The 22,827-nt window shown below is 39.6% G+C and overlaps 1 protein-coding gene across 4 annotated transcripts in view; it reads left to right on the top strand.

The window, feature by feature from the left end:
* Positions 1 to 22,827, top strand: part of LOC122557630 (organic cation/carnitine transporter 2-like) — a 178,126-nt gene that overhangs the window by 78,596 nt on the left and 76,703 nt on the right. For all 4 annotated transcript variants that reach the window (XR_015750936.1, XM_043705422.2, XM_043705427.2 and 1 more), the window contains exons 4-6: positions 7,428 to 7,599; positions 11,448 to 11,589; positions 19,177 to 19,277. Coding sequence is in view for 3 of the 4 variants with exons in the window: in XM_043705422.2 (XP_043561357.1) it covers positions 7,428 to 7,599; positions 11,448 to 11,589; positions 19,177 to 19,277 (415 nt within the window). In the remaining variant the exon portion in view is untranslated. The remainder of the gene's footprint in view (positions 1 to 7,427; positions 7,600 to 11,447; positions 11,590 to 19,176; positions 19,278 to 22,827) is intronic.

The following is a 22,827-nucleotide window of genomic DNA, read 5'->3' as shown; positions in this document are numbered from 1 at the left end:
AATCCTGGTATTCCCTCTGTAAGGGCTTGGTGGGTCTACCTACAGCAGTGAACTACTGTAGTGGTGCAAAGGCAGCTCACTTCTACCTTCTCAAACGCAGCTAGGGACAGGCAATAAATGCTGGCCCTGACAGTGACACCCACATCCTATGAGTGAGAATTAAAAATAAAACCATACTCGCATCAGTACCCACTTAAAATGTTCCAAAGTGGGTCATGGAAAACTTTCAGCACCATAGCTTGTTGATGTAGCCACTTCATGGGAATAAAAAGATGCCTAGTGCTTCCAAAGTTGTTCAGACTACCAAAAGAGTTTGATACCAAAATTGTTAGTATTTCCAGCAATTCATTAGCGTACTGTGACATTAATATGAGCACCCATTCTATCACATCCCAGATGAAACAATGAATTCCAATTTCCCTCAACAAGGCATTCAAGGATAATATTTTCATCAAATGGAATATGTGAAACATTGATAAAGAATAAACTTTCGCAAAGAGGGCAAGGTATGTGTATTGTCTTGCTTTACGTTTGGTGGTTTCGTTATCAAACTGTGAGATGTGATAATGTGAAATGTGAAGACATGTAAATGTCTAATGCAGTGAAGGGAGAGGAAGATCGTTTGTTGTAAAGAAATCATTCTGTAACTGAAAAGAGCGTTATTTGATTCTGAAATCGATCCTTAAAATGATATCAAAGCCAAAGTGACTCAGGAGGAATTCAATGGAATTTTTGTATCGAATGCTGAATGTGTTGGTTTTTAAAACACTCTGATTGTAGACCAAGCTGTGCTTGTAGAATACATTCATTAAATGAAAGGTGGCACATTGTTTTATTTGCTTTTTTACTTTAGCTCTACACCTTCTCTGCAACTGCAACTTTATATTCTGCATTCTGTTCTATTACCCTGATGTATTTATGCAAGCTCTGATTTGTCTGGCTCGCATGCAAAATAATACTTTTCACTGTATCTTGGTACATGTGACAATAAGAAATCAAATAGCAAATATTTGAATTACAAGTGGTACTTGTTTTCAAAATTGTGACCACTAACACCGACACTGGCTGGTCATATTTTATATTTAGAAGGATTTTTCAAAGCCTCCAAAGCTGGCCTCAGCTCTGAGTGTGTGCTGAGATCTCACAAGAGAGGTATGTTGGAGTGCTTTAGGGCTTTCTGTATGTGGTTGAAAAGTTCAAATGTGGTTCTGTTAAATTCTTGTTTGGAGATTACTTCTAATCAAACACCAAATAATTAACTTTATTAACAACTTGATGACAAATTGGAAACAGTAGCCCAGAGTATGTCAACCACTGCTGCTGCTCACACACTCAATGTTATTACACCCCTTGCTTACTCACACCTTGATACGCCATATTCCAATTCTGAAGAAGGGTCATTGGACCCGAAATGTTAACTCTGCATTCTCTCCGCAGATGCTGCCGGACCTACTGAGATTTTCCAGCAACTTCTGTTTTTGTTTCTCATATCCAAATATCTTGTTTATTATTATTACAGTGGCTGAGATTTGTGTTGCTATGATAATGTAGAGTTATAACTACTGAAAATGATAATATCCACATATATAAATTTAGATGCTTGAGCATATAAAATATACATTATCACAATCATCTATCAGACCTTTCCTCAAAGTAGTCCATGAACTTTAAATTTGTTTATATATTTTTAAGGTATTTCAGTTCAAAAATAACAAGCAGCCTATCTTCATTTTAAAGGAGATAACAAGTCAGTTTATTCCAAAAGTACTATATTGAAAGTTATTTTGATAAAAACATGATAGAGTGATTGGCTAAAACAATAATAAAGATTTAAAATAAGTAAGCATAAAACTACATCTCAAGATGAAAATTTGATCAGTAATCTAGATTATTTGAGGGCTGGCTTGCTTGAAAGATTCTGTAAAGAAATGGCATTGAAATTGGAAAAAAAAAGCTATGTTCAGAAGATGCAATTCTGTTAGCTTCTAAAGTTGAACAGTTGGAGATAACTTCCTCAGGTGTAGTAAGGGAGTCAGTCAAAGATCCTTTCAATTCACTTTGACAGCACTGCAACATAGCTCTAGGGTCCTCTGATGGTTCTTTAGCTATTTCATCTTGGATACTTCACCCTGCTTCCCTCCAAAGAAACAGTTATTGTTTCAAGTTGCCTAGTACATGGTATTCAGATGGTTCATACTAAATAATAGTTTTCAGACACAGTCAAGGTCTAATGAAAAGGAAATAGGAGAACGTATGACAAACAAATTGAGAGTCCAAGATAATGAGAAATTAACAGAAATTACTGCCCTACCAGTATCCTTAGACTGTTACATCTGGTTCTGAACTCCCCAGTCATTGGAGACATCTACCTATACCTTGTCCAGTCATACTAGAACCTCATGTTTCTTTGAGGACCCCCTCATTCTTCTAAATTCCAGTGAATATTGTCCTAACCAATCCAGTCTCTCTTCATACATGTCCTGACATCTCAGGATAGTCTGATAAACCTTCATTTGCACTCCCTTCATAGCCAGATAAGGATATGAAAACTGCATACACATTACTCCAGATGTGGTCTCCCCAAGCCCCTGTACAATTGCAGAAATGCATCCCTGTTCCGGTATTCAAATCCTCTCATTGTGAAGTCCAACATACCATTTGTCTCTTCACTGCTTACATGCTTATTTTCAGTGACTGGTGTACAAGGACACCAGGTCTCATTGCACCTCTTTTTTTCCCCCCAGTCTATATCTGCCTTCCTGTTTTTACTAACAAAGTGGGTAACCCCATGTTTACCTGCATTATACTTCATCTGCCATGCATTTATGCAATCATCTTGTCCAATTCACACTGAAGCATCTCTGCATCTTTCTCACAGTTTACCATCTTGCAAACTTGGAGATGTTACATTTAGTTCTGTCATCTAAATCATTAATATACATTGTGGATAGCTAGGGTCCAAGAACTGATTCCTGAGGTAAACCACCAGGAGCTGAAAATGACCAGCTTTTTCCTACTCTGTTTCCTGTCTGATAACCAATTCTCTGTCTATGTCAATACACTACCCCCAATCGCATGCACTTCAGTTATAAATGCTAATCTCTATTGTGGGACCTCATGGAAAGCTTTTGGAAGTCCAAGTAGATCGCATTCACTGGTTTACCCTAGCTCCATCAGAACAAATCTGATAACCATGTACGGCGAACAATGTCTGTCTTTTGTGTTCCAGCAGCTTTTTTAATTCCTTTCAATATTTGTTAGTGGGTTTTCGGTCTCCATGGATGGCCAACAAATCCAATTCTACTGGACACAGAGTTACCAACAATGGGAGTACAAACAGCAATTTCATTTAGTGTAAGCTACAAGTGTCCATAAGGGTCTTGGGCACAGAGGTAATGACCTGAGTTCAAGTGTCACCTGCCCCAGGGCTGTGTCTTTCATATCTGTAACAGGTTGATTAAAATAACTGAAAGTGGGAACACTCTGACTTTTATCACAAATAATTTTATTGATACTTTAAGAACAGTAAGTATTTGTTTGTTTTCTGAGTGCTTTTGATTTATTAACAATAAAATGTGTTGACAGAAATGTTGATTGTGCCATTTGACAGTACGCATTACTGTGTTTTAGCAAGTACATCCAAGAGTGCTAATCTAACAATTTTGACCTGTTAGCAGAAACATTCAGAACGAAATTTAAAACTCAAAATATTTATGGAATGTTGTGCTCCATGTGATAAAAATGGCTGGAGTCTATCCACTTTTCCCTAATTGCAATACATCCTTTTGAATAAGATGTGGAGAGTTCATTCCTTGGCAAAGTGGCTGTAGCATCTAATCAGGATGTACAAAAGTTGGCAGATCCAGTACATCATTGTATGCATCAAAACCCCCAACATCTAGCCTGGCACCATCAATTAAAGCATCTCCTCTTACTCCTTGTAGTTTTCCCATGGGTGCAGCCTGAACTCAAAAAAAGAGAGATCCTATTCCTATTACTCTTCCCTGATGCAAAAGTTCAATAAAATGGCACCTGCTTCCATGCAGTCAAATCTTTGCAGCTCCAGCTATCAGTCCTCTACTGCCAGGCCTTCATCTCACTTCAGGCAATGGACAAGCTATCCTCATAGTTTCTCCTCTGTCACCATAGTAACTCTGATGGAAGAGTAGTTATGATGAAATTCCAGGTTTCTACTTGAAATAATTTCAATTGTGGCAACCTGCAGATTTTTATCTGGCAATTAAAATCATCATTCTAACTCTAATAATATGCAATCTGATTCGACTGATGCACCAAAATACTCTGTGCTCCAAATTCATCACTGTGTCTATTAAATGTACTTATGAAATACATTAATCTGAGTTGTAGAACCAGACACCATTTACAATATTCTTTTCTCGCACACTTTAACATTCTAAAACCAGTTATTTTTATATTCCTTTAAATAAGTATTAAAACAACACTAACGAATCCCTCAAAGGTGTAGGGTAACAACCACCAAAAGTTCAAAGCAAATTTAAAATAAAATTCATTTTTTAACACATGCACCACTAGTAAATCAAAGGTAAAGTAGCTCTTTAAATTCTGCATTGAGTAAATGATATTTCCAGGTAATTTGTACAATCTTATGGTTTATCACTCATATTAAAATTAACATATTTCCAAAACACTTCCAAATTGTATACTGGATTTTAATAGCTTCTTGTGTACCACAACATATTACCTCAAGAGTATTAGAGCACTAACACACTCAGCTATGACAAACATGACTGAATATTGACCAATGCCACATGGCTAAATGTCACATGATTTAATCTCCGGGCATTTATTCAATTAGTGTTGGCAAACTGAATTAGGATCCTTTGGGAATGTGATAGGGCCAATCACTCCTTGAGCCTTCCAGCTGACAGGAAGAATCTAGAAACTGATAGACTGGTTAAGGTGATCTTCATGCTATTCTGCTAAATTTGTGGACATGATGGGTTTAGGCGATTAAAACTTTCAGAGCCATTTTGCTTGATTTTTGTCAGGTTGAGGTCATATATAACTATATTCCACCCACACTACACCTATACTATAGAAAAGCATGAATAGCTCAATCTTAAAGCTATTGCAGAGTTGCTGTTTCACTGCAATTACACAGTTTTATAACACTGGTGGCCATACTCTTCAAAAACATGGGGATGCCGTTGTGATTACTATTGAAGCTGCCACACTGGGGGAACATCAACAGCTGCAAGAGCAAGACCAATGGCCTGGATGATGAAGAAGGTGAAGGTTGAGCAGTGCTGTTGGTTATAAGGCAACAAATCATTGAATAGAACATTTTCTGAGTAATTCCTTTCCTCTTCCATGCACTGATAATTCCTGTTCCCCATCTGTCTTGGAGCTTGGATCTATCACTGGGACTTCCTTCCATGACGTAGCTGACTACCTCATAACTGTTCCTTCTCTGTAACCAAGCAGATGAAGATCAGCAATTATCCCAAAAATAACTGGCATGACACCTTGTAAAATGTGCATTCTAGATTTTACAATAGTTTGCTTTCAGAATTCTGAACTGAGAGCACCTTGGTGCAATGTCTGGCATTGTGCTTAGTTACCTTCTGTGTTCTGGTGCTTCATGGGCTGGTTTCCCTGGGCAGAACTTTATGATCCAATCAGAAACAAGAAAACAGGTGACTGGACCTGTAAATTAGGTGACCATGGTTTTGACAGCTTTGTCATTACTGTCCCCATGTCCCAATCATGATTTTAGATAATTTCCAGTCAACGTGTTCTGAGATGTTATGACACACCATTGGGGCAGATGGGACTTGAAGTCATGCCTCATGGTGCAAGAGGTAGGGACACTGCCACTACACCACAAGTGTCTCCTGACCATGATTTTAAAGGAAGCAATGAGTGGGCCACACATGTAGTGCAATTGAGGCCCTGAAGTTGGAAATGTGTGCCCAGTAAAGAGCCTCAACTTGTTCCAATATAAATGGCAGCAGGATCCAGCTTTGTAGCCCGAAAGACTTAACGCCCTGAGCTGCTGGTCAGTAAAGCAGAGGAGTGACTCATTTCCAGGCCACCTATGCCAATCAGATAATGCTACCATTTTTGACTCCACAAGTCCAGCCTCTCTCCTACCTTGTCCAGTGTTTTACCCCCAACTTTTTCCATAAGGGACCTATCAGTCTGGCCTCAGAGGAATTTGGCCTTTGCTCAATGTCCTTGGTCCATTGCTGAAGGTCTCGTCCTGCAGTGCCAGCTCTTGTTTGACCCTGTGTGAGTGAGCAGAGCTGTTGCCCTCCACTTGGCCAACATTTTCTGGAGACAAAGGGAAGTCCTGCTTCATATTAACGAATGGGCCACCACTTGAAAAATGAAAGTAATGAATGCAAGTATGCTGTGCAGAAGCAGGCTTGTGTCTAATATTTCAAAAGAGGTTCAGAGAGCCCAACCTCAGCATATAATTCAGCCCTTTGACCTGAGGCTCAAACAGCCATAAAGAAATCTCTCATAGAAAACTGGGAAAGTTGCCTGTGTTTGGTAAGAATGGACTTTCAGGGATATAGTGTCTTGAAGGCCCTTGGACCTAACACTCATAAAAGTTGCGATTGATTTGATTGAATCAATGAGGTAATCTGGAAACTACTCGGGGAGAAACATGGACTCTGTAGAGTTTACCTTGATAACAATTTCTCACTATCCACACATAATAATTACTGTAGCATTCATGGGACTCTGCCGTGCAAGCTTAGAGAGATATAAGACATTAGACTGAACTGGAAAGCAGATGAACCTCAGTCATTTGTCGACCACAATGTCTGGAAGAGAAGCTATGACGCTATGAACTCTGTCCATGGGCCCCTGTCTACTGGCTCATCACCACTCCTCGATGTCAACAGGTCAATACTGCTCACAGAGAAAGCTCATCTTCTAGAAAGTTATGATGTGGAGGTGCCAGTGTTGGACTGGGGTAGACAAAGTCAGAAGTTACATAACACCAGGTTATAAATTTATTTCAAATCACAAGCCTTTGGGTGCTGCTCCTTCATCAGGTGAAGTGGGGGGAAGCGCCCAGGTACCGAATGCTTGTTTTTGAGAGAGCAACAGACCATGCTGCCAGAAAACATAGATATCCCCATTGTTCACCTGTACAAGCAGAAAGATATTGTCCAATTTTACCACATAGAACATAATTTTACCATTGCTTGCAAATTCTCTGGAGGTTTCCTTCAAATCTGCTTAGTGCAACATTTATAAAAACTAATTCACGAGCTATGGGCACTGTCATTATAACTGTGAATATTGAAAGTAAAATTATGTCTTGAAGTTAAATTTCTGGAACTTCCACATATACATTTGCAACAAATAATCATGGTTTTGATTACTGATTATCACCTAATTTAAATTCTTTTCTTTCCTTCACTGACCAGGAACTGAACTCCTTGGTAAAGCTGAGAGGACTGCTTACTCGACACTTGGTGTTTGTATGTTTTACGCTGTAGGCTACATTATTCTGCCAGTCTTTGCATATTATATCCGGGATTGGAGGATGTTACTGCTAGCTTTGACCCTCCCAGAGATTCTATATATTCCTTTTTGGTGGTGAGTTACTTACATTTAGCTGTTATGAATAGTAACAACTTATATTTCTATCATGTAACCATTAATGCAATAAAACATCCCAAGTAGGAAAAAGGAATGTCATGAAGCAAAAGCTGACATTAAACAGATATGTTTATACTGAGGTGGCTAAACCTGGTCAAAGAGGTAGGTTTTAAAGATGATGTCAAGGAGGAAGAGACAAAGAGAGGCAAAGAGACAAAGAGGTTTGGAAGGCATTGGGAGACTATCTGTAGTGCATCTGGCCTGGGTAGAAATGAGAATCTAAAAATCTTAAGACATTTTTAAGCTTAACAGGAGCCAAAGTGGATCAGTGAGTTATGGTGATAGGACTTGTTGTGCATCAGGCATTGGATGAATATAAGTTTGTGTCAGTAGGAAGGTGGGAAAAGAAAAAGGAGCATATTGGGTTTGTTAAGGTTGGAGGTAACAAGAACATGGATAAGTAGATGAGTTGGAGCAGAGATGAAATTAGGTGATATTTATGAATTGGAAGTCTTGGTCATGGTGCATATGTATGTTTGGTAGCTCACCAAGTGGTCACCAAGACTATGTCACCAAGATAGTGAATTGGCTACTTCCTCCTTAGACATCTGCTGAGGAAAAGAATGGTGTAAATTGCTCAGGAGCAGATTTTGTGCCAGGGTCCACTGACAATGACTTCTTGATTTATTTGTTAATGGTTCATAGGACGTGACACGATCAATTGTATCTCTCAAAGTCTTTCACAAATAAATTTTTTCTATTTGTGCCTCACTACCAGAAGCACTGGGGCTAAACCCAAGGGCAGGGGTGATGGCTAAGGACAGCAGGAGGGGGTCATTGTGATCACAACAAGCCCTTGGGAGTATTGTGGAACTAGAAGAAGAATTGTTGATTCCTTGTGAAATTCCATTGTTGGTTTACACCTGTGGCTGGAAGACCTGAATGAGGTATTTCCTTCTTCTCTGAATTGCCAATCTCAAGAACATATTCAGAGACCCAATGTCTATTTCAGGAAGGCATGATGGATATCTGAAAATTGCCTAACTTAATAGGATGAGCAACAAATTTCAAGTGTTAAATGAAACCTCAGCAGTAGAACAGAGTGTTTCAACTCCTGTGATTTTCTCTTGGTCTGGCAAATCTACAAGAAGAAAGTGAGGACTGCAGATGCTGGAGATCAGAGTTGAAGAGTGTGATGCTGGAAAAGCACAGCCAGTCAGGCAGCATCTGAGGAGCAAGAGAGTCGGAGTGTCAAGTATAAGCTGTTCATCAGGAAGAGCATGATCTTTTCATTGATGAAACTCCTTCACCTTCCTGATGAAGAGCTTATGCTCAAAATGTTGACTCTTCTGTTCCTTGGATGCTGCCTGACCGGTTGTGCTTTTCCAGCATCACACTCTTCGACTCTGGCCCATCTACAGGAAAACAAAAATAGAGGTTTGAGAGGGTTGCTGAGTAGTAAAGTTTACATACTTTTTAGTAGGAGGAATGGCATGAGGGAATGCAATCAAGAAAAAATAAATGCCTGACAAACCTGTAGATTGGCACCTTGCTCTCCATTTACTCTCTTGTTCCAGTCTTTAGCTTCCACCACTTGGAATGAGAGAGCAGAGATTGGAAGATCCATCGTCTGTGGTGAGACCTACTGTTTCTGCTAGTTTGTAAAGGAATACAGACTATATGAATGCTATTATGCCTGTTTAAGATAGAATATGATGTGGCAGAAGCAAAAGAGTTTCATGGACGAACAGGTTATCTTATGAGGCGTGGTTAGATAGGTTGAAGAATGAGAAGTGAAATGGAAGTGAGGAGAACTTTTAGCTCTCAGTGAGTTGTTAGTCTGCACAATTCACTTGCGCAGAAAGCATTGGAGGCAGGGTTTGAATATGTTCGAGTATTTTTGGTTGACTGAGAGTTATGGAGTTGGGATTACATTCAGATTGGCTATATTGAATGGCAGGGCTGAATGGCTACTCTTCCTTTAAGTCCCATGAAATATGGGCACACTTTTTTAAGGAAAGCGTTTACAACGATTTGATGTGCGCATCACTAGATAGGCCATAATTTATTGCCCATTCTTAATTACCTTAGAGATGGCAGTGGTTTCAAGGTTATCAGGACTCTTAGTTCCTGATTTTTGTTTTTTAAAAATCAAGCTCAAATCTGCCATGGAGGAATTGACCTAGGCCCCCAGCATCTTATTTGGGTTTCCGGATGACCAAAATTAAACAAAGGACAGTGGATGTTGGAGATCTGAAGCAAAACGATAGCAGAAATGGCTGAAGAACCTCAGCAAGTCTGGCAGCATCTATGAAGAGAAAACAGAATTAACGTTGCAACTCCAGTGACCCGGCTTCACAACCTGTTCTGAAGAAGGTTCTCTTGGCTTGAAACATTAACTCAGTTTTCTCTCCGCAGTTGAGAGAGGATTTTCTCAGTAACCAAACCTGGAGCATACAGTTCTGACCACCATATCATTTTAAAAAATTATGGTGAGAACTGAATAATTCACAATAGAGATACTAAGGTTATGGAGATTCACATATCAGAAAGGGATGTTTTTCAGGTGACCTAATAGACACCTAATACATTTTGAATAGTGTAGGTAAGGAGAGAATGTTGACACTTGTGGAAAAGAACACAACTTGAATCCATCAATATAAGACAGCCACCAAGAAGGGAATTCAGAAGTAATTTCTTTACTCAGGAGGGTCAGGAAGAGAAACAGACTAGCACAGAGTTAAAATGAATAGTATAGATGCAGATAAAGATTAAACAAGGGTGTGAGAGTGAAAGAAGAAGAAAGTTAATAAAAACCAAAAGAACTGCGGATGCTGGAAACCAGAAATAAAAACAGTAATTGCTGGAAAAGCTCAGAAGATTTGACAATATCTCTGGAGGGAAATCAGAGTTAAAGTTTTAAATCCAATGACCCTTCTTCCGAACTCACGAAATGAGAGTTATTCTGATAGTTTTAGATGAGGAAAGACAGGAGGCTTAAGTTGAGGATAGATGCCAGCACTGACTGGTTGGATCAATAGCTTGTTTCTATGCCAGAGATCCCATGTAAGTCTGTGTTATGTATTACAGGAAGCTTATAGCTATTGCCTTGTCTGTGAACATCATCTGTTCTGCAGTGTAGACTTAAACCTGTATGTTGTTAAGAGATTGGCACACAGTGTGCTGGCCATACTCTCCAATGGAGTCTCTTTGCAGGTACTGATCTAAGGTTGATAGAATGGTCAGGTCCAGGTCCAGGTTTATTTGTTGTGGCATAATGCAGCCACAAAGCTCTTCATTGGCATGATGCCATCTGTTTGTCACAAAATGAGAATATGAATTGCAAAAATTAATTTAAACAGTGGAGAGACTAAAAGTCACTTATTTAAAGTCAGTCTTGACTCAGGCCTGACATAGAAACGTGGCTGAGCAAATGTGATTTGACAGGGTTACTATTTTCCTATCCTCCTCTAAGACATTGACTCGAATATCTCCATTTCTGTCCTAGTGATCCTTGAGGATGAAAGGGTGAGGAAGGAGGTGCAGTGCGATTGGTGGACTCACTGGCATTTTCTGAAGAAATTGCGTAGCTACTCAGAAAATACAGCGCACGGATAGGCTGTTTGGCATATCTAGACTGTGCTGGCGTTTATGCTTCATTAAGAAAATCCTCTCACTGCCCATCACACAACTCAATCGGCACAAAGTTCTGTATCCATCCCACTTATGTATTTATCTAGTTTTCCAGGAATTTAGCAAGAGTAATCAGGTATGCTAATAGGGCAGGCAGTAGCCTCACCTTGTTGCACCATTACTACTGCTGACTTTTATATCGTTTTTTTTAGGCTTATACCTGAATCTCCAAGATGGCTGATTGCTCAAGGTCGGGTGACTGAAGCAGAAAAAATAGTGCAAGGTTTTGCTAAGAAAAATGGCATCACCCATGTTGGGGTGATATTTCAGCAAATCGATACCAGAGAATATACGGTAGTTATCCTTTCTTTTCCTTCTTTCTATCTGAGATTGCTATTCAAATATGTCAAGATCAAGCCACAATATATCCAGATCTTTAAAAGTCTGGCATAGTCCATATTTAGTTATATTTATGACCTATAGTAGCAAAGTAGGAAAAGATAATTTGGTACTGCAGCACTTATGCTTGTTCATGCTATGTTTGCGTGTAGCAATGTCTGGGGAATAGCGAGAGAAATTTTACAGAAGACAACTAACGAATTGGCCTTGGTATAGTAGGGCTAAATATCCTAACTTCTATAATTCTAAACTAATCAATGTTGTTTCTTCATGCACTAATCTTAGCATTCTGGAAAGTGAATTACCTTCCAAATAATTAAATAAGATAATGAATTAAATTGAAACTAATTCATGGCTCCAATGTGCCTCTTCTCATAGAACCCCTAATGTGGAAACAGGCCCTTCAGCCCACACCAACCGTCCAAAGAGTAACCCCCCGACCCATTCCCCTAACTAATGCTCCTAACCTGCACATCCCTGAACACAATGGGACAATTTTCCATGGCCAATTCACTGAACATGCACATCTTTGTATTGTTGGATGAAACTGGAGCAGCCAGAGGAAACCCACGCAGACACAGGGAGAACGTGCAAATTCTACACAGACAGTCACCCGAGGCTGGAATCGATCCTGGGTCCCTGGTGCTGTGAGGCAGCAGTGCTAACCACTGAGCCACTGTGCCATCCTATTCTAGTATACAATGCCTTTCTCTAAAACCGCAATTTAAGTCCATAAATAAGATTGAGAAACCAGAGTAGGCCATACAACTTCTTGAATTTTTTCTGCATTTCTGTTATGGTTAATCTGTATTTAAACATCTGCTTGTGTAGACCTGAGTACAGCATACCCAATAACACTCTGTCAATCTGAGTTTGATGTTTTTAAGTTAATCCTTTGAATAGCCTTCTTGGCTAAAAGGTTTCAAATTTTCATTATTCCTTTTTACAAACAAGTGCTTCCTGATATTGTCCTCTGAAAGGCCTAGCTTTAATTTTAAAATTATGTCTGCTCTTACCTGTTTTCTAATTTTTCTGCCAGAGGCAACAATTCCTCTCTCTTGCCAGCGAAATTCTTTAACCAACGTAAACACCTCAGTTAGATCACCCGGTAGCTTTCTGCCCTCTGCACTTTTTGCTACCTCTCCTTGATACTTGAATTTTTAAATTCAGAAATTCAAACACAAAATACCAAGGATGCTGGAAATCTGAACTGAAAGCATAAAATGCTGGAAATATTTAGCAGGTTAAGCAGGAAGAGAGTAACAGAGTTAATGTTGCAGGTCTCGCATCAGAACAGAAAACATTTAAAAATATAATAGTCTTTAAGGAGGTGAAATGCAGAACAAAGATTAAAGGGCAGATCTGTGGTAGGGTGGAACTTGGGAGGCATCAAACAGCAGAAGTGTTGGTGGGGCAGAGACAAGGCAAGTGGTAATGGGACAAATAAAGAAGTAAAAGATGTGTCTGCAGGAGATGTGAGTGCTAGAACGTTGAACAGCTGCTATCGAAAAACCAGCTTTTAAGATGATCGAGTCAACTAGCCCTCCTCCCTCAGTTTACCTCTGGTAACCCTGAAAATGTTTTCTCCTCAGTTAACTGTACAATTCCAATTTGAATGTCATGATTAAATGCACCTCCACTATACTGTCAGGCAGCGCATTCCAGATCCCAGCAATACGCTGCACTGAAATACAGGAGCTCTTTGACTTACTTTAGATCTCTATGCCACTCACCCTAAATCTGTGTTCTCTGGCTCTTGACACTTCACCCCATGGGCATATGATATACTTGTTGAACGTGTCCTTACCCTTTGCTATTTTGTATAGTGCTATCAAATCTCCACAACCTCCCGTTCTCCAAAGGGAATAATTGCTACTTCACAAATCTATTCATGTAACTGAAATTTCTCATGCGTGTACAATCCATTGAGTCAATTCTGCTGTTCAATAAGATTATGACTGATCTGATCATTCCCACCTCCACATTCCTGCTTTTCAGCATAATGTTCCATTCTCATACCAGTATAAAATCTGTTGATCACAGCCTTGAATATACTCCGCAACCCAGTCTCTGCAGCCCTCAGGAAGTAAAGAATTCTGAGAGAAGATGCACTGCAGGAAGTCACCAAGGATTCTTACATAGTACCTTCCAAACACACGACTATAACCATCTAGAATGACAAAGGCAGCTGGTACATGGGAATACCACCACCCCCAAATGCCCTTCCAAGATTCCCACCATCCTTGCTTGGAAATACATTACTTTTCTGCAATGTTGTTCAGTTCTGTAGTCTACCAAAACCAAATGGACTGCAATGGTTCAAGAAGGCAGCTCGAGGCAGCAAGGTATGGGCAACAAATACTGACCGAACAGCGAAATCCACATCCTTTGAATGAATTTTAAAAATGAAATTCCTCCTCATTCCTGTTTTAAATGGGCACCTCTTACTCTGCGATTATGCCTTCTTGTTCTTAGATTGTCTCACAATAGGAAATAATTGTTTAGCATCTACTCTGTCAATTTCCTTCGGAATCTTCCATGTTTCAGTAAGGTCACCTCCTGAACTCCAATGAGTACAATCCAACCCTCGCAACCTCCCCTTAACAGAAAATCTGTCTATTCCTGCAATCTTCTAGAGGACCTTCCAAACGAAACACAATACTCCAGCTGAGGCTGAACCAGAGTCTTTTAAAAGTGCTGCTTACTTTTGTCGTGTTTGCCTCTCTTTATAATACCCAAAGTCCCATCTGTTTTATTAATGACTTTCTTAACCTCCTCTGTCCCCTTCAATGATTTGTGTACATATAATTCAAATCTTTGTTGCTGCACTCATCTTACAATTGTACCAGGTGAAAGTGAAGACTGCAGATGCTGGAGATCAGAGTCAAGATTAGAGTGGTGCTGGAAAAGCACAGCAGGTCAGGCAGCATCCAAGGAGCAGGAAAATTGATGTTTATCAGGAATCATTGTTTATCTTCTATGGTCTTTTCCTTTTCTCCCTTTGCCACCTACATGTCTGTCTATTCCACCAACCTAAGTCCTCTTAAGTCTATCACTAACCTCCTCACAGTTCACAATGCTTCCCTTTAATAGAGTAACTTTATGTTATCTTTTAAATTTTGATCCAGTTAATACAGTTAAAGGAGAGCTTCAAACCAGCATCTACAGAAAATCAACAAACACAGACCAAATACTTAACTTCAGAAGCAACAATCCCAACACCCACAAATGGAGCTGCATCAAGACATTATTTCAATGAACTATATCACACTGCAGCACCCAAGAACTACAAAAAGCAGAAGAAAAATATCTATACTATGTTTTCAAGAAAAGCGAATACCCAATAAACACAATATGCCGATTCGTCAGAAACAAACCTAAATTAGCGGGCACAATGTAACTAAAAACCATAGCCACTTTAACTTGCATCAAAGGTACATCAGAAATAACATCCAGACTACTCAGACTCGTTGGCATCATGGTACGCCACAAACCTACCAACACACTTACGCAGCAACTAATGAACCTAAAAGATCCTTTGATACTGCCAGCAAAACTCATGTCATTTACAAGATACCATGCAATAACTGTAAAAAAACACAAACAAGCAGGAAACTTGCCACCAGGATACATGAACACCAACTAGCCACCAAAAACAGGACCCACTATCACTAGTTTCCATACATATAGACAAAGAAGGATGCCACTTTGACTGGGGCAACACACACATCCTAGGACAGGCAAACCAAAGATACACACAAGAACTTTTAGGGGCATGGCATTTTAACCAGAACCCCATCAATAAAGGCATTGAAAGTTTGTGAGAAGATTTGTAGCTCGGGTGCTCGTTGCTGTGGTTCTGTTCGCCGAGCTGGAAGTTTTTGTTGCAAACGTTTCGTCCCCTGGCTAGGTGCCACACACGCAGACGACAAGCAACATGAATTTGACTGGGACAACACTACCATTATAGGGCATGCGAAACAAAGAACAGCCAGGGAATTCCTAGAAGCATGGCACTCATCCACAAACTCCATCAACAAACACATCGACCTGGACCCAATATACCGGCCACTACAGCGGACAGCTGAAACTGACAACCGGAAGCGGCAGGGACAGGCCACTATAAATGCTGGAGGAAACACCACAGAAGTGCTTCACAGGAGGCTCCCAAGCACTGAGGATGTCACTTAGACAGGGGACGAAACGTTTGCAACAAAAACTTCCAGCTCGGTGAACTGAACCACAGCATAAAGGCATTGATTTAGATCCTATCTACCCTCAATTAAAAAAAACAGAAATGACATCACCCACCTTAAGAAAGCAAGACCTATAAATACAGAGGTGGGACATACCACCAGCACTTCACAGGGAGAATCTGACTGATGGTCTTACCTAGTATGGTGATGAAACGTCTGAAAACAAACCTTCCAGCTCAGTGAGCTAACTTACATACTTAATGCTACATACTATATGCTTAAATCTAGGTCATTCAAGTGTTTTAAGAACTTCTATGGTCCTAGAACTGACCACTGGACACCTTCTCCCAATCTGAATCATAACCATTCACTACTAATGTTTCCTATCCCTCAGTCAATAATGTATACATGCAATTACACAGCATTTGCACTTTTACCTCCTCCTTAAGAGCCCAAACATGCCTTCCCTGTGAATCAGTGATTTGTTTACACTTTTTTTCACATTTATCTACTGTATTCACAGTTCACAGTATGGCCTTCTCTATATTGGCCAGACCAAACGCAGACTAGGTGACCACTTTGCAGAATATTTCCACTCAGTTCACAAAAATGACTCAACCTTCCAGTTCCTTGCCATTTCAATGTACTGCTCAGAATATAACATTTCTATCCTCTACTGCAATGCTCCAGTGAAACTTAATGAAAGCTGGAAGATAGCACATAGTTTTCCACAGAGAACTCAATACTGAGAACCATAACTTCAGACTATGAGCACTGTCCTCCATTTTATGATTGGATTAGATTCCCTAGTGTGAAAACAGGCTCTTCAGCCCAACAAGTCCACAGCGACCCTCCAAAGAGTAACCCACCCCCGTCTGGCTAATGCACCTAACACAATGGACAATTTAGCATGGCCAATTGACCTAATCTGCACATTTTTGGAATGTGGGAGATTACCTGGAGTAAACCCACGCAGACATGGGGAAAATGTGCAAACTCCACACAGACAGTCGCCCAAGACTGGAATCGAACCTGGGACCCTGGTGCTGTGAGGCAGCAGTGCTAACCACTGAGCCACGGTGCCACCCTTAACTACTGAGCCACCGTGCCTCCCTTTTGATTGAAACCTTGTGTCTTGTTTGGATAGATTTGCTTTCAATACAGCTGACCTGTATTCTGCTTTTAGCACCTACCATTAGCATCTATTCTTTGTTTATATTACTTCTTTATTTCCATTAGAACCACTTTGCCTTTTGTTCTGAGCATGTTCATTATATGCTCTACATGCTCCACCTCCCCCTTTCTCTGCTACATGAGTTTCTCCACTCCCCTCCAGTTCCACAAAAATAGTCATATTTTATTTCACAAAATATTATTCTGTTGGTCTGTCCAAAGATGCTGCCAGACCAATGGAGTTTCTCCAGCACCTTTTCTTTTTATGTAACCATGGTAAATGCTTTTATTCTATAAATTCAATGTTATTGGGAAGCCTATTATGTGGTGCGTTATCAAACACCTTTGAAGTCCACGTCGAATACATCAAGTGCATTTCATGAACACTCTACATTACTTCATTGAAAAGTCAAACAAATTAATGCAGTACAAATTGTTTGAACAAGTCCATGCTGAATTTCTCTAAATTGCATTTGTTCAAGTGACAGTTAATTTAGTGCCAAGTTAGCATTTCTAAAAGTTTTTCCAGTGCTGAGGTTGAACTGACTGTCTTTCTGTTGCGGCACTCATCCTTGGAATTTTTTTTAAAAACAAGAGCATACTGTTTGTAATTCTCCCATCCTCTGGCACCACCAGTGTATTTAAGGATGTTTGGAAGATTTTGCCCATTGCTTCTGCAATTTCCACCTTTCCTTCGCTCAGTATCCTCAGGTACATCAATTACAATCAGGCTTTCTGTATTTCTCTTAATAGACTATAAATTTATAGTCTCACCAGTATTTCAGTTGCTTCCATTGTCATAATGACTTTGACAGCATCTTCTTGGTGAACCCAGTTGCAAAGTGCTTATTTCATATCTCAGTTATGTCCTTTGCTTTCAAAAATAAGTCTCCCCTTTAGTATTCAATCAGCCTCACTGTTTTGTAGTCCTAACCAAATAAATTCCTTCCTTCACTCCTCTAGGACATTCTGTTTCCACTGTAATGTTCTCAATACTGCCATCACTTTCATTCATCGTCTCTTTTCCTCTGTAGCTTTCCTGAACATACCTTATCCATTTTTTAAAAATCCATTGTCACCATAACATCATATTTCCACTTGTTACTTGTGGCTACAGTTTACAAACAATTTTTGCCACCCTCCAATTGTTCACGTACATGCACAGTAAAACTAAATCAGACCTTACTATATTCTTTCTTACAATGAGCCCACATAATACATTATTATTTCTTACACAGGTGTTCTGTTTCCAAGTTCTTTGCTCAGCCTTTTTTTCATCCTGTTCAATGTTACTTCCTTGGTCCTAAACACTGCAAAGTTAGTTTAAACCATCCCCAACAGCACAATCAAACGACCCACAAACAATGTTGCCTCTAAACCTGCAGATGTTCCACACACAGCAATTGGAGTCAGTGTCTGTCTTCTCACATTACCCATGCTTCGTTTGCACATCACTTTAAATCAATACACTTTCTTTCTTTTATGAGCAGAACCAACTTCTCCCTATCTATTCTATCCAGCCCACTGCTGATTTTCAAAATCTCCATCAAATCTCTTTTCAGCTTTCTTCTTTACAATGAGAACCGTCCCAACGTTTTCAATCTACTTTCATAATTGAAGTTTCTCATTCCTGGAACCATTCCTGTAAATTGCTGGCTGTACTCTCTCTAATGTATTCACACCTTTCTCATAATGTAGGGCCCACAACTGTACTCCAGCTGAGGTCTAACAAGAGGCTTATAAAAACTATAACTTGGAATGCCTGTCATGACAGTGTGCTGGAGGCAGATTGCTCCTAGCTTTCAAAAGAGATCTCACAAAGGAAACATTTACAGAACTACAGTGAGATGTTGGGGGAATGGGTGAGGTACACTTGCAGTGAGCTGGCACAAACATGACAGGCTGAATGGCCTCCTTTTATATTGTGATTATTCTGTGCTGTGTTCTCAGTTGATTGAAGAATAGTTTTATACCCTATTATTGCTACTTATCTTTACAAAGCTTGATGGACAAAGGCCAGAATACTGTCAACAGAGATCAATAAAATACCTTCAACACTTTTTGTGATAAAGGGAATGTTTTACTTAAAATGCGATGCTTCCAATCCATGTAACTGGAGCATGTATACTGTGCAAGCATTGAAAATTCATTTGTTTTTTATGCTTTCTTGTAGCTTCTGAATCCCTCAGCTAGGGAAAATCATCCACATAATTTCTTGGATTTGGTTAGAACTGCAAATATACGGAATATCACAATTCTATCTTTCCTTGTGTGGTGAGTAGAGACTCTATCAGCAAAGAGCTCTCACCAAAATACTTAACACTCAAAACTGTGTCGGTTTGTTATATGTATGGTCATGATGTTTCACAAAATATATGTGGACTCATATTTGGGATTTCACATGTCAAGGTATGTTAACAACACATGTTGGGGAGTTAGTAATGTTACAAGTCAAGTTTCGTGGTAGGTTAATCCACTTAACTGAACGCCTGCTGAAATGATTGAGTTTGGCCAAGTTGGTGAACTAGTTTCCTTGATTTCCTGGCTGTGTATTGCATAAAGCAAACTAAAACACAATCTAGGAAAGATGCAAAGGGACCCAGTTTGTCATTTCTTTGTATTAACTTAGTGAAGCAATGCATTGAATTAAAACAATTACAAAGAGGAAGCAAAATGACAACACCTGCAAAAGCAAAGCTATAAGAAGCGGGCAAGAGTGAAAACATAAACAAGTAGTTAACACATGGAATGAACTGCCTGATATTCAAATACCCAGGCAACAGTGGACTTCAAAAAAGGGAATTGAACAAATACTTAAAGGAGAAAAACAATGCAGGAATATGGAGGAAGACTGGTTGAATGGAAGTAATTGGAATGCACCTATCTAGCCAGTGCAGCACTGCGCTAATTTAAAATGCAGAAGCTTGCAGTCACAAAATATACTTTTACATGGTGTTGGCTTGATGCATGATAGCAGACAATATAAAGAAACATCACAGGGCAGGACATTCTGCTTCTGGAAGTGGCTAGTTTGGAGGCACAATAGGCATTTCATGAGTGTATCAAACAGCACTGCAATTCACCTCCAATGGAATTACATCCTGGGTGGGAAGGCCCCTGGTCAACCTTCCTGCCCCAACGTTAATTGAGGCCCAGAAATAGTCAACGGAAGTGTCCCAGCCTGTTGCCGCTAGGATTAACCAACAGCAGGTGAGTCTGTTATCATGCAGTGTTCCAGACGGGTCCAGCTGCTCCCATATTTCTGACCCAACTGCCACTCTCCCTCCATGAGAAATGTTCACCTCCACCTAAGTCCTATATCCTCAGTAAGCCTGGAGCTCTGAGGGTGCTCATCTAGCAGCTTCCAGGCCTCTTCTGTGTCACCTCTGAACACCAGCCTTTCCTGAGCTGGCAGCTCTTGCTGAGTGGGAAATCCAACCTATCTCCCTTCCCTCCAGGAGTTTGCACTTCACCAGTGGATTTGTCATTGAGTGATTGGCCTGTTGTTCAGCATGCCTTCCCTGAAAGTGGCAAAGCGTGTCTCTTGCCTGCTCAGCAGCTGACTGACAAAATTTGTGTCATCTCAACAAGATCCTAGCCTTAATCATCACCTCTGTAGTATTTCTATAAACTGTAAATTAACTTGCTATCCGAAACGTATACTTACTTGGTCAGAAAATTCAATGATTGTTGAGATATTTGGAATTCTAGATGATGAAAACAACATATTCTAACTGCTTCTGATTCTGGTAAGTGTACACGTTTGTATTTGTAAGTTTTTTTGTAAAGAATTTATATTTTTGCAATTTTTTAGATATTTTTAGTGGCAATTACTGATGTTATATGGTGTCTTGGAAAGTCAATGAATGAAAATGTTCTTTACAGATTTGGTTCTACATTCTTCCAAGTTTGTGATACATTTTGAAGAGATAATAGTTACACAAAATGATGGAACATCTAGGAGGGCCATAGCACAACTCCTGAAAATAAGGGACATTGCATCATGTTGTCGGGATGAAGAATTTCAAACAAATGAAGAGATGTTTTGCAAGTGGATTTCCAAAAGTGCCAACGAAACTGGCATGTTTCAAAAAATGCCTCAAAATTGTGTAGCTAGCCTCTGACCATGTCATTGACAGTGTATCGGAGAAATATATTTACCAGATATTTCTGTACTCCAAGGCAAATCATATCTGAATAATTTGGTTGGGCTCTTTGGGATTGAGGGAATTGAAAAGATTGAACCATATCATGTGATATATGTGTATATATGGACTTTCAAAAGGCATTTTGTGAAATGTCATGCTCATGCATCATGCATAAGATGGCAGCGCATGGTCTGAAAGGGGAAATAGATTGGATCAATAAAAAGAAGCAAATGATGGTAGTGGATGGATGTCTTATAGACAGGGACGTGGTTTTCCATTGTGATTCTTCAGGAACAGTTTAGGTCCACTGTCTAAAATTCCTAGTCTTGTTGGGTTGCTAAAGGATAGTTATGGTGCCTGCTGAGGTATGGACACCTTTTTGCTTTATTTAAAGAATATCTTACTGTGGCTTCATTTTGTCATGAGGCTGCAAGAGAAACAAACGTCATGTGACATTAGATCATTTGCTGTCATGTTAAAAATTGTGTATATTATCATTCCTCATAGTCAGGATACCAGACCTATACTATGCAGTCCTTCTACAACATCTCTCCCCAAGTCATTGTTCCTGCCCATTACAATACATGTCCCACAAATCTCTCTCTTTGTTTTCTTTTTGACAAGACAAACACTGTCAAAGTTTCACTAGCCTACCTGAACTTGTTCTCAGCTCAAATTGGGAATTTGAGTCCTCCATGACATCTTTCTGAATGTGCTGAGCAGAAGAATTGACAGATTACTTCAGTCCAGCATTCAGGTTGTATTTGAAAATCTTGATGAATGCATTATCTCTCGTCTGTTTGTGTTGATGATTGCTTCAGCTGTATAAACATCAGTTCAATGCAGAAGCTAGTGCCTATCTGTTCTGTCATTTGATTTTTATTTGAATGCAGTAGGACTTGGGAAGTGGTGCTTGTTCAACTACTGTCCCAAATGAGCTTGATCTCAAATCCAAACTGGCTCACCTGGTTAGAGGTCTGGTTGGTTGTGGGCTCTGTGATGTTTGCTATAGTTCTACACATGACTGGAATGGTATTCGCCCCCTTTCTCACTTTGTTCAAGTGCTTATCTAAATTCTGTAAGTGGAAGAGGTAGACAATTTTTGAATGGAGTTTTATTGTAGCTCAGAAGTGCAAGTTGGATGTCATTGTACTTCAGCAATGCTTTCAGTGCATGCACTCTGCTTTCAGCTTTACCATTGGCAAGATGGTGTCTCGGTTTGCTGATACTATGGATATATGGACATAAAGCTATGAACTTTATGAAGCACTCATTGGCAAACTAAGATCCATTATCTGAGATTGCAAAGTCAGGAATTCCAAGTGTTGTGAAAAATCTCTTTCAATAAAGTGATCATTTACAGGGCCCCACACTTATTGAGTTTTATCCATCTTCACTAGTAGTGTACTGCTATCAAGAATATTTTATTTTCATATTTGATGAGGGCCATTCCAAGACATGCCCATGGATTTAATGGAATGGAAGCTGATAGCCATGGCTCTCTAGATTCCTGAGGATGACTAGTACAAGTAGTACAACAACTTTAACTTTTCATTGAGGGATACAGCAAGTCATCATTTTAAGTCTCCCCCTGTAAAAATTTGTCACTTTAAAGTTGTTTCTTTTTATGTTCTCTCTCCTCATTTAAATTGTCATTTCCTATTTTAATAATTTTT

This window comes from Chiloscyllium plagiosum, unplaced genomic scaffold, assembly GCF_037043375.1.
Source record: "Chiloscyllium plagiosum isolate Xiang-an unplaced genomic scaffold, Cpla_swu_hap1 HiC_scaffold_2, whole genome shotgun sequence".
Classification (NCBI taxonomy): Eukaryota; Metazoa; Chordata; class Chondrichthyes; order Orectolobiformes; family Hemiscylliidae; genus Chiloscyllium; species Chiloscyllium plagiosum.
Note: the sequence above shows the minus strand (reverse complement) of the source record. Positions and strands in the feature narration are given on the sequence as shown.